The 11,300-nt window shown below is 42.7% G+C and overlaps 2 protein-coding genes and 1 long non-coding RNA gene across 3 annotated transcripts; 1 reads left to right on the forward strand and 2 right to left on the reverse strand.

Moving 5' to 3' along the window:
• Positions 1-3,712: 3,712 nt before the first annotated feature.
• On the forward strand, positions 3,713-4,967 carry LOC143753985 (uncharacterized). The gene is made up of 2 exons (XM_077246924.1): positions 3,713-4,216; positions 4,366-4,967. The coding sequence occupies exons 1-2, from the start codon at positions 3,891-3,893 to the stop codon at positions 4,382-4,384; spliced, it is 345 nt and encodes a 114-aa protein (XP_077103039.1). The 5' UTR covers positions 3,713-3,890; the 3' UTR covers positions 4,385-4,967.
• A 22-nt stretch (positions 4,968-4,989) lies between these two features.
• LOC143753983 (uncharacterized) lies at positions 4,990-6,151 on the reverse strand. The gene is made up of 3 exons (XM_077246923.1): positions 5,993-6,151; positions 5,364-5,605; positions 4,990-5,237 (listed from the first exon to the last, which is right to left on the reverse strand). The coding sequence occupies exons 1-3, from the start codon at positions 6,115-6,117 to the stop codon at positions 5,209-5,211; spliced, it is 396 nt and encodes a 131-aa protein (XP_077103038.1). The 5' UTR covers positions 6,118-6,151; the 3' UTR covers positions 4,990-5,208.
• Positions 6,152-6,241: 90 nt separating this feature from the next.
• On the reverse strand, positions 6,242-8,352 carry LOC143753986 (uncharacterized). The gene is made up of 6 exons (XR_013207850.1): positions 8,224-8,352; positions 7,753-8,035; positions 7,425-7,656; positions 7,232-7,317; positions 6,716-6,820; positions 6,242-6,431 (listed from the first exon to the last, which is right to left on the reverse strand). It is a non-coding gene; the product is annotated as an uncharacterized LOC143753986 (long non-coding RNA).
• Positions 8,353-11,300: the final 2,948 nt, after the last annotated feature.

Raw genomic sequence — 11,300 nt, forward strand, 5'->3', positions numbered from 1 at the left:
GGGCACCCACGTGTGTGCCAGACTGCCAGTATGTCACCGGGGTGACAAAGGCAGGCGGAACCTTTTAATCACGGCCGGGTTTCCGAGGGGAGGGATTTCCGGTGTGGGACCCGGAAGACTCCAGTTCCGGAAAACTCCGAGCAGAGACGGAGGATGATTAGTTGATACAAAACAGGTGCGGGAGAGGATGATTGCGATCGCGATTGGGACGCGTTGTCAGTTGGGAAGGATAAAAGGACATTTCATCTTCAATGAAGGAGAAAGGAGAGAGGAATAGCGGCGGGAGATATTCGGGTGAATCTGGAGATGTGGAGAGGAGAACTGTGGCGGATAAGAGATAAGTGCTGTTGATGTTTGGAGTGAGAAATGAGAAATCTGGTGGAGGACGTGATGAGAAGATAAGTGTTGTTGATGTTAGGACTGTGATATGAGAAATCTGTTTGGAGGATGTGGTGAGGCTGCATGAAGTGTAATTTTGTCTTTTTGGAGGAAGTTGAATGCCCCACGCTCCATTGGAAAAAGTCCAAGAGATTGAGAGAGGTGCAGTGGACCAGACCCCCTGTCTCCGCCCTAGTTTGTGAGTGACGAGACTTTGCAGTGTTGTTCATTAATGTAAACACGTGTGCAGATTTGTGCGAGTTGCAGTTGAGCACGAGTGGAGGTGTAATGCAGTGACATTGGGGAAGCGGTCCTGGCTGTGGAGACATCGTCCGCGACTCATTGGATGGAGACCGTTGGAAGAAGTCATCTAGTGGTGAAATTCTCCTTTTCTCCTCTTTAATCGTTACGGGGCATTGTGAAGTGTTAGCTTTGCTGTGGAAACCTCATCTTCTCTCTGTCTGAGCCCTGTGAATGGAACTAGCTTTGCTGTGGAGTCCTCATCTTCTCTCTGTCTGAGCCCTGTGAATGGGACTAGCTTTGCTGTGGAATCCTCATCTTCTCTCTGTCTGAGCCCTGTGAATGGGACTAGCTTTGCTGTGGAATCCTCATCTTCTCTCTGTCTGAGCCCTGTGAATGGAGCTAGCTTTGCTGTGGAATCCTCATCTTCTCTCTGTCTGAGCCCTGTGAATGGAGCTAGCTTTGCTGTGGAATCCTCATCTTCTCTCTCTGTCTGCCGGAGCCTTGTGAGTAGAACCAGCTTCACTGTGGAATCCTCATCTTCTTTCTGTCTGAGCCCTGTGAATGGAACTAGCTTTGCTGTGGAAACCTCATCTTCTCTCTGTCTGAGCCCTGTGAATGGAACTAGCTTTGCTGTGGAATCCTCATCTTCTCTCTGTCTGAGCCCTGTGAATGGAGCTAGCTTTGCTGTGGAATCCTCATCTTCTCTCTCTGTCTGCCGGAGCCTTGTGAGTAGAACCAGCTTCACTGTGGAATCCTCATCTTCCCTCTGTCTGAGCCCTGTGAATGGAACTAGCTTTGCTGTGGAAACCTCATCTTCTCTCTGTCTGAGCCCTGTGAAGAGAAAGACAGTTCTGCTGTGAATCCGAGAGAAACAGTTCTGCGGGTAATTCTTACCTGTCCTCTACCTGTCTGAGCCCCGAGAGGAGAGCCAGTCCTGTGGCTGATTCCGTATTCCTCTCCGTCCACCCGAATCCTGTGAAGAGAGACAATTCTGCTGTGAATCCGAGAGAAACAGTTCTGCTGATAATTCTTACCTGTCTGAGCCCCGAGAGGAGAGCCAGTCCTGTGGCTGATTCCGTATTCCTCTCCGTCTAGCCGAATCCTGGGAAGAGAGAGACAGTTCTGCTGTGAATCCGAGAGAAACAGTTTCGCTGATAACTCTTACCGGTTCTCTGCCTGCCTGTGCCCCGAGAAAAGAGCCAACTCTGTGCTGATTCCGTACTCCTCTCCGTCCACCCGAATCCTGTGAAGAGAGACAGTTCTGCTGTGAATCCGAGAGAAGCAGTTCCGCTGATAATTCTTACCTGTTCCTTGCCTGCCAGAGTCCTGAGAAGGACCAGTTATACGGCTGAAACCTCACCTTCCTCCAGTTGGCTTGAGGTTGTTTTTACTTAATTTATTCAATAAAGATTCTGTGTTTTTCTACATTACTTTGCCTCTGTGTCCTCTGTGGTGTTGGCTCCTCGCGGTGGTACGTGAGTCGGGGGCTGGGACGGCCGGTCATCTGGCGTCCACTCCTCCCCCGACCCGGTGACAGTAGGCTACATTCATTTAAAATTAAACATTGCAGTTGGTGCTATGTGAAGCGTCTGTCACACTGTGATTGGTTATGTCGCTGTCAGTCGCCTGCTCCCTAGCCTATCCTATCCACCAATCACAGCGTTTCTCGGATGAAAACGCCTCTGATCGCGGTTACGTGTCAGTTAAACTTTTGATCTCCAATCCTGTCTGTATTTGTGAAAAGTGGCGCTATCCTGAGCTATGGTCCTTGAAAGATAGCCTACTTTACTGCTTTATTATCAAGTAAATGGGTGTGTGCGTTCGTGTCGGCGGCTGTCCATTTCCTAAAAGGGGTCGCATACCGGACGAGAAGCGCAGTGCCAAGTAGTGCCATGTCTTTTAAAATTCGAACACATTATTCTCTATGAGTGTAACTTACACACACCGGCACGCCCAGCTACGGCTATAGGACCTTTTTCAAAATCCTGCCGTGCCACAGAGCGCGATTTACATAGTTTTATATTAAATTTACATTTATTTGTCTCAAATTGTCGTTAATGTACTGACTTCAACCTGTGCTGCAATATACATTTATTTTACATGCATTTACAGAAATCAGCTGCTTGAATGAAAATTGCTGATGTTCTGATTTTCAGGTGATATTCTCAATTCATTCAGTTAATGGACCCCCCGGTTGTATTTAATTGTACAGTACAATCGTAACATAGTAGCCTACAGACATTATCTTAAAGGAGCCTTATGTAGGATTGTGGCCAAAACTGGTACTTCAATCACTTTAAAAATACCATAGAGCGCTGTATCCCCTCCCCCTACCCCCTGACTCGAGGTTGCCAGAAAAGCTGCAGGATTCAGCAGAAACGTAGGCTGCTTCCAATGGCAAGTGACGACGAGACGTACACAGTAAGTTTTTTTCTGTTCATTATGTTTATGCTTCATGCAAGATATTTTGATAAGTAATTATGTATTTAAAAAAATTACTAATTGTCACTAGTTAAATATAATCTTAAAGATTTATGCTCGTATATGACAGTATAATCGTAAAGATGTATGCTCGTATGTGACAGTATAATCGTAAAGATGTATGCTCGTATGTGACAGACAGAACGGTAGCGGTTAGTCTAACTTGTAACGTTATTTATCTGTCATTAATGTACGGTAAGTACAAGCACAAGCCTATGTCACTATGTGTAAACTATATCAAAGATACAGCTATTCATTTAGCTGATGCTATAAGTGAAAGTGGCCAGCTGTGTTTTTTTACTTACCCTGCAGCACACGTCCATAACGCTAAACTATGTGATGTGAAAGATTACATGTCATTCTATTATTTTTGGCTGTAGAACTTGCATGAAAAACAAGTAACACAAAACGTTACAAGTGGCCCAAATTTTTCACATCATAGGCTACACTGTGCTGTTCATTAGTGATATGGACATTAGAAAAAAATATTTTCCCTTGGAATTGCACCTAGTGCTTCCAAACCAACACTAACATTTTACATAGCCTAAAAGGGTGAGAATGTTTATTTTGAGTTAGCACCTGTACTGCTCTCACTTGTTGCAGCCCTGATTCAGACCTCAGTTATGAGGTGCCCGCTGTCCTAAGTGAGGCTGATGAGAGCTGGGAAGGCGAGAGGAGGCGCAGACAAAGGAAAAGAAGAGCAAAAGGGAGAGGGACAAGAGTAGAGCGTGCATGTCTTGGTCCAGGAGACACAGAGCAGAGAGAAGGAGATAATTTAGAGGGAGGAGATGGACCAGGTGGAAGAGGCCAGAGAGCTGGAAGAGAGAGTGCAGATGTTTCAGGTGGAAAAGGAGAGAGTCTGGGCCCTGCACCAGGTGACAGATGCCAGAGAGGTGGAAGAGGTCAGAGAGGTGGAAGAGGTCAGAGAGGTGGAAGAGGTCAGAGAGGTGGAAGAGGTCAGAGAGGTGGAAGAGGCCAGAGAGCTGGAAGAGGAGATAATGCAGGTCCAAGTGCTGGAGTTGGCTGCAGAGGAAGGAGAGGGAGAGGAGGCAGAGATGCAGAGGAAGAGAACAGAGTTCAGATTATCCAAAATTACCGAAGGGTCCGGACAGAGGTTTGCTTCCAGAATATGCTACACATTTGATAGACTCTAGTAAAATTATGGCTTGTAATAAGTAGTCACTATTTGAATCAATGTTAGCATCTTTAGTATTTTTAATCAAATGTAAATTACACATTTTCTTTTGTGGTTTGTTTATTTAGGCACTCATTCAGGGCATGAGTGAAGTGATGCTACGAGCACTAGCAACCCAGGTCTTCTCCCGGAATCCTGGATTAGTTTTTGATGCACTTCCTCCATTGGACAGCACAACCCCACCTAATGCTGCTCTTTCATGGTGCACCTGTGGCAACTGCAGGGAAATGGCCACAGACGCTGAAAGGAAATGCTGTGGCCAGGGGCCTGACTACTGCATCAGCAAATTGCCACATTTTGATCTGTATTGTCTGGAAGATGGTTATTTGCGTATTCACAGAGATTACAGAAATAATGTGTTGGTGGTAGCTGAAGTTAGAGAGCCAGGAGATGATAACAGACAATTTAGGTATGCTGCTTATCGTCAATACATCTTTTGGCAGCATGGGTCACTGGGTCTGGGTAACCGTCATGTTATTCCCAGCTGCTGTATATGGAGAATAAGGGACAAATACCCTGATCCCCAAGGCCAGTACACTGGCTTTGTACCCACCATTTGATACTACTCTAACTTTAACAGTTTAATTCCAGTTATTTATTGTTGTATATGGTTTAACACATTGTTTTTTGATTTGTTCTGCTTTTTGGTTTGTTTGTTTATAAAGAGCCTTACTCATTTTTTCAATAAAAAAAAGTTTATTTACAATAACAATACTATGCTTTTTACGATGGCGAGAAACAGTATATAAAATGGTATACAGATAAAGGTAACACAGTATAAATAGAAAACTATACTCAGCTGCTCTTTACTGTTTACATTTTATAGTCTGAAATTGTTGATAAGCAGCTTGTGACACAACAGGTTACATGGCCATGAACATGGTCAGGGTTGTGAGGCTCTGGAAACTGCTTCACGGGTCTTCAGTCTGGAATGCTGATACTGAGGAGAGCAAAATAAAACATGCAGTTAGTTTATTTCAAACTTGGATCTGTTATGCATGACATCTGACTTGGTGTGTGGAATGTAGCCCAAGGTGCAAAATAAATCAATTGGCATTCAACCTACCAAGACCTCTCCTGACTTGGGTGTGCAGGAGTTCCTCAATGGTTGGTGCCGGCACAGGGGGAAGTGGGCCGTACTTTCTGGGGTCATCAGGTCGTAGTGTCCTCCGTCCGGGCATCCCCTTACCAGCTAATCCCTTTTGAAGGATTATAGCTTGCAGTTCTGGGATGTAGCCATACGTCTTGGATGCCTTCTGAGTGTAAAGCATATACCTGCGAGCATTCTTCTTGTACAGCCTCCTGTACCTGAATTAAAAGCAGAAAGGGGAGGGAAGACATTTACATTCTATGGGCCATATTTTTTTAGTGTTTAAAGGGATATTCCACCGAAAAATGAAAGTTCTGTCATCATGTACTCACTCGCCCTCATGTTGTTTCAAACCTGTATGAATTTCTTTCCTATGCTGAACAGAAAGGAAGATATTTAGAAGAATATCAGTGAACTGTCTGGTTACGGACATTCTTCTAAATATCTTCCTTTCTGTTCAGCAGAAGAAAGAGATTCATACAGGTTTGAAACAACATGAGGGTGAGTGAGTATATGATGACAGAATTTTCATTTTTCGGTGGAGTATTCCTTAAATGCTGTTGTAATATAAAACAATAGCATGTAGATCTGAGCAAGTCATTTACGGTTTGCTTCCATCAGATTTGCACAACTCTGGGCGGTCCTTGTGGTAATTATAGTCCATCGCTGCAAGGAGCATCCTGGCCTCAAAGACAGGAGGGCTAAATGCTGTGCCCTGGCTAGCGTACATTAAAATATGGTTCTGGAAGGACTCCAGATCAGCAGTGGACTTGTGTGTGAGAAGAGACAATTTGTGGGATTTTTAAATTAACTTTCTATATACAGTATGTGTATATACTCAAAAAATTACCTGAAATTGAGATATTTGTGGACCTCATTAAGCCACCGCTTGTTTCTAACAATGCTCTTCAGGGCCTCATGTGCCATGGAGCCTCGCTCAAGCCACTTTTCAGTTCCACCAGATTCTAATTCTGCATGCTGGCAGCTTCCCAGCACTCACCTGTGTTCATTTGTCACATGATGTAGGAGCCCAAGCCACAGCTCCTAGAAATAATATAGAAATATAATGTACAGAAAAAAACAAGCATGCATATTGTCATAATTCATTATTAATGAGGATGCTGTTTGTAAGAACTATAATCTAAGTGGGTCACATGATTTACCACAATGACACGTCTGGTTAGCTACTGAATCAGCCAATATCCAACATCAAGGAACCATCCTAACTTATTCTCTTTGTAAACAATGTATGTCTAATAAGACTGCATGTCAGTTTCATAGAATATTCTTTTTAGATGACAACTATTTTTCAAACCATATCAACTTACAAGGAACTCTTAGTAAGAATCTACTGTTTTGCAGCACCACCAAAAGTGGTTGACAATGTCTTTCAGCCAAATGCTCAAACTGGACTGACCCTTGACCTGTGAAGCCTGGAATAGACATAACAGTTATCATTATTACATAGCTCAAATTAGGGTAGATTGCCATGCAGAAAATGAAGCCATAGTAATGACAGCTGAACTTACACAGCCCATTCTCATCCCAAGGCGTCATCTAACTGATGCTGTTGACCATGCTTCAACATCTGACGCACAAGGCACCCTTTAGCGTCAATATGAGACGCTAACCCTACCCCAGACCTAAACCTACCCATTACGGAAGCGTCATGTAACTGACGCTAAAAACGGAAGCGTCATCTAACTGACGCTAAAGGCGTTAGATGACGCGCGAGGATAAGCGTCATCTACCTGACGCTAAAGGGTGCCATGCGCGTCGGATTTGGAAGCATGGTCAAAAGTGTGAATAAAATGACGCCTTGGGATGAGAATGCGTTGACTTACAGCATGGATCCTTTTTGCCAAATTCTTGGCCCCACGCCACATATCCAAGCTGTGCTGCAGCCCAAGGTCTTTGTACTTTCCTTTGTCTTATTTTGAAAAATAATATTTATTATTAGTACAGTAATGGTCCCCCACCCCTCCAAAAAATTTGTTGTAATTCTACAAGTAATGCAAAATTTCAGTGGCAACTTACTCATTAGTGAGGAGATCTGGACATGGGCATCAGTGCAGACCTCTACTAGTTTCACTTCATTCAAAAGTGTCGACTGTCCGCACAAATGCCTCTCTCTCCATGATCACAGAATTTCGCCCTGTCTCCCTTTTGTCAACAGTGATGACAGAGATGATTTCCCTGGATTCGTTCTCCATGGCAGTGTATGTACAGTACTGGGCGCAATGTCCAGGGCTGTCCATTCTTCCATCCGCTATTCAATTTGTAAACAAGAATCAATGATTTTAACAGAACATCAAAGTGACATATTAACATACTATAGCCTGAATGAATAAAAATTTTACATTACCTACTATTACCAAATCTCTGTCTTTTAGGCGATTTATTGCCTCAGCCCTCCTCTTCTCCCAAAAGTCCTTCACAGTGTCTACACCGTATGTGTCCTGAATTGTGAAAAATGAACTACGGTCCACCATCCCCATGTTCGTAAACTGGAACAGAAGCGAAACTTTGGCGTAGTTGCTTCTGGAGAGTAGTATGTTGCTTGCCAACATGAAGTCCCCTGCTAGCATCCCGTACCTCACAGTAGGCTGTGAGCTCCATCTCCATACAGTGTGGCCAACAGGGCAGGTCTGACAATAAATGGAACACAACTTCGCCTATTTAGCATTATCAAATACAAACATAGAATTGCTTCCACTAAGTGGAACTACAACTCAGGAAGCTTGATTCAGTTTCACAAAAACACTGTCAACGTATTAACTTTGCCTCCAACACCAATCTACACTTATTTGCAATGTAGTATGATTATAACACTTACCCATTCCATGATGCTTGCAGTACCCCTGCGCGTAATGGAAACTTCAAATGGAGGGCGACATTGACACTCCACTTGGCTGACGTCACATTTGTATGGGCACTTTTGGACCGGAAGCACAAGGAATGTTGCAAGCTGTGTAAGGAACTCAGCTTTTTGGAAATATTAATAATCAATAATATCTTGTTATTATTAATTATAAATATTTGGGTCAGTTAATTGGATTAACTTGATGTGGCTGAATTAATATTACAATCAATTAATCAGTTCTTCCAACGAACTATTTTGATTATTAATTTATTCTAATAAAGGGTATCTTCCATGGCCACCGAAGAATAATTATTTCTTCGCCTGTACAGTACTTTGAGCCAGTAGCAAAAACCGTGATCGTAAAGTGACTTGTATTGCAAACAAAACAGAACCAAATACATATTATGTACAAGTTTTATTAACTAAATATAGATATTTATATGAATATAAATAAACTAAACAACATACACACATGAATACATAAATAGGTTAGTGATAGGATGAAATTGGAAACCGGAAGAGGGTCTATGAGAAGAACCATCAGAATTTCATTTTCACATTTCATTGAATTGAATACTTGCATTTGTAATGGGAACAATTCTTGAAGTTGTTGAAAATTGGAGTCGTTGATGGTTCCGGCAGTGTCAAGTGGAAGTTGGTTGAGCGTTCTCTTTCTCCAGGAACGCATGACTGGTTTGGTGAAGGCCTGGGACTCTGTTGAGGCCACGCCGAGCACCCAGGAGAAGTGAGGAAGTCGGAAGGATGGGTGATTGGAGTCGTTGTTGGTTGGAGTCTTTGTTGGTTGGAGTCTTTGTTCCAAAACTCCTGAGATTGTCCTTGGTACTTTGTGAGAGAGTCTTCTCTCTTTTCCATGAGGCCGGATCTGGTTGGAATCGAGGCCTGCTGGGCCCTGGGGCCCCCGTGGAGGGGGAGGGGGCTCCCCAGTCTCACCAGAACAGTGTTGCGGCTGGATGAAAAAACTAAGAGAGGGCGGTCACTGTTGCCTGCCTCTGATATACCCTGAGAAAAGAACCAACCCCTAAGGTTTGAATGGACCTATGAGTAAGGTGACATGTCCGAGAGGGGAAGCGGCTCTTAGTTGATTTATGGTCTTTGTCCCCAGCATGCTTAGACTGTTCATTCAAGCTCAAACAGACAAAACAAATTCACATTGCATTCTAAGAGAAGGTGATGTACATCAAAGTGTGTGTCATTAAATGAGGATTAATTTGCTAGGAAGCATGATACAGGTGAGGTTATATTGACCGTTGGGTGGTTGTTCAACCACATACACCCCAATCAAACATACCATGTTGTTATACCTAATAGTACACAAGACAGTAAATCATCACAGTTTCTGTGAGGCATGTTCCTTCATAGATCAGAGTAACACCGCAAAGTTTATTTAATTAAAGATGGTCTCTCTCTCTTAAGCATGTGGCGCATGTGGCCACATTCCTTTGAGGTCGTAAAGTCTGTTATCAGTCTTAAAGTGTTCTGTAACCAGACACCCGGCTGACAAAGTAACTTCATTTGTGAGGTTAGTTTTGGGGGAGAGTTTCATAGACCTTTATATTCATTAAATATAGTGAATATGAATAATTAGTGTGTGTCTGATTGGTCCAGACCCTACCGCTGCTTCAAACAGTCCTCATAAGTGATGGAGGCCCGTTTTCCGATTAGGTCATCTTCAGTCATGACCTCCAGTGTATCAGGAAAGCCATGTGGTTGAAGTGTAGGTAAGGTGACTGATGGAGGCTCTACATCTGGGATGTAGAAACGGGCTCCTATAATACATTGCTAATGTTAGCATATGTCCATGTGAGCTTACGTTACGTTACTTTGCACGAACATGGAAAACTTTGTTCGACTGTCATGAATATATGAAATGTCCATTGACATCAAGTACAAGTTAGCCAAGCATAGATGAATCTTACCTGTCCAGGAGAAAATTAGCAACGTTGGCGTCTGTGTTCAAATTCTTCTCCGTTTTCAGCCGTCTCCATCTTTCAAAAGCATCTCCAATGCAAATTCTAGTTTTATTTCTGACTTTGTCACGACGAATTTCTGAATCATAACGATTTTTTTTTGATTTAGTAACGTTAGACATCTTTATCCGACTACAGTTAGGGTAGATTAGAGCAAAGCTGGCAACCCGGATCCCGAAACACAACTGACTTCGTGATTGGTGGATAGGTGGAGGGTGGCGCATCAGACCAAAACACAACATGACAACATCATCATCAGTTGAGGGCTGCAAGTCCACTTTTTAAATGACAATATCCTAGCCATACTACTGTTGTCAGTGATATAAGTATTTGAAATGAACATGATTTCTTAATGTCTAGTGACATATCAGGGCCTTTTTATGATTACTTGAAATAAATTTCTTACATACAGCTCCTTTAATTCCATAATGTCCTTAAACATAACATTACAATATTGCTGGCCATAAACTGACAAAGTGTGCGTCCGGTGTACGATAGGCTACCTCGAGTTGTCATAGACGCAGCGCTGCGCTTCTCGTTCGGTTCTGAAATGCAAACATTTTTTGACTAGGCCTAACGTTACTTTTTTTTTTTTTTTTAATGGGCGTGCACCCATGAGCACCCACGGAGGTAAACATAAATCGGCGCCTATGTGTGTGTGTTTGTTTCTTTTGTAAACGTTTCCTGGATATAACTTCCCTATTTCATGCACAATTTTCCTTACAAATTATATTATCAGCATTACAATGTGAGTAAATGTAGCCGTGTAAAATGTAAGCGATGATGCCACCCTTCTAGAACAATGTGCATTTACATTTAAATTGTAACATATTTAATAGCATGGAATTAAAGTGTGTAATTAGTGTTAGCTCACTAGCCTTTTTCAGTGCATTAGGTGAGGTAATCTGATAATTTTAGTGATTCTCATTTATCAAAACACTAACATTGGTACCGTTTTGGAGAGAAATTGGGTATTTTTTAATCTCTCTATTTAACCCATCTCATGGTGTGTGATGCTGAACTATCATATGAGCTTCTAAAGGTTTTTGAATTCTTGAATTC

The sequence above is a fragment of the Siphateles boraxobius genome, unplaced genomic scaffold, assembly GCF_051911475.1.
Source record: "Siphateles boraxobius isolate OS27281-9 unplaced genomic scaffold, OSU_SipBor_1 29, whole genome shotgun sequence".
NCBI lineage: Eukaryota > Metazoa > Chordata > Actinopteri > Cypriniformes > Leuciscidae > Siphateles > Siphateles boraxobius.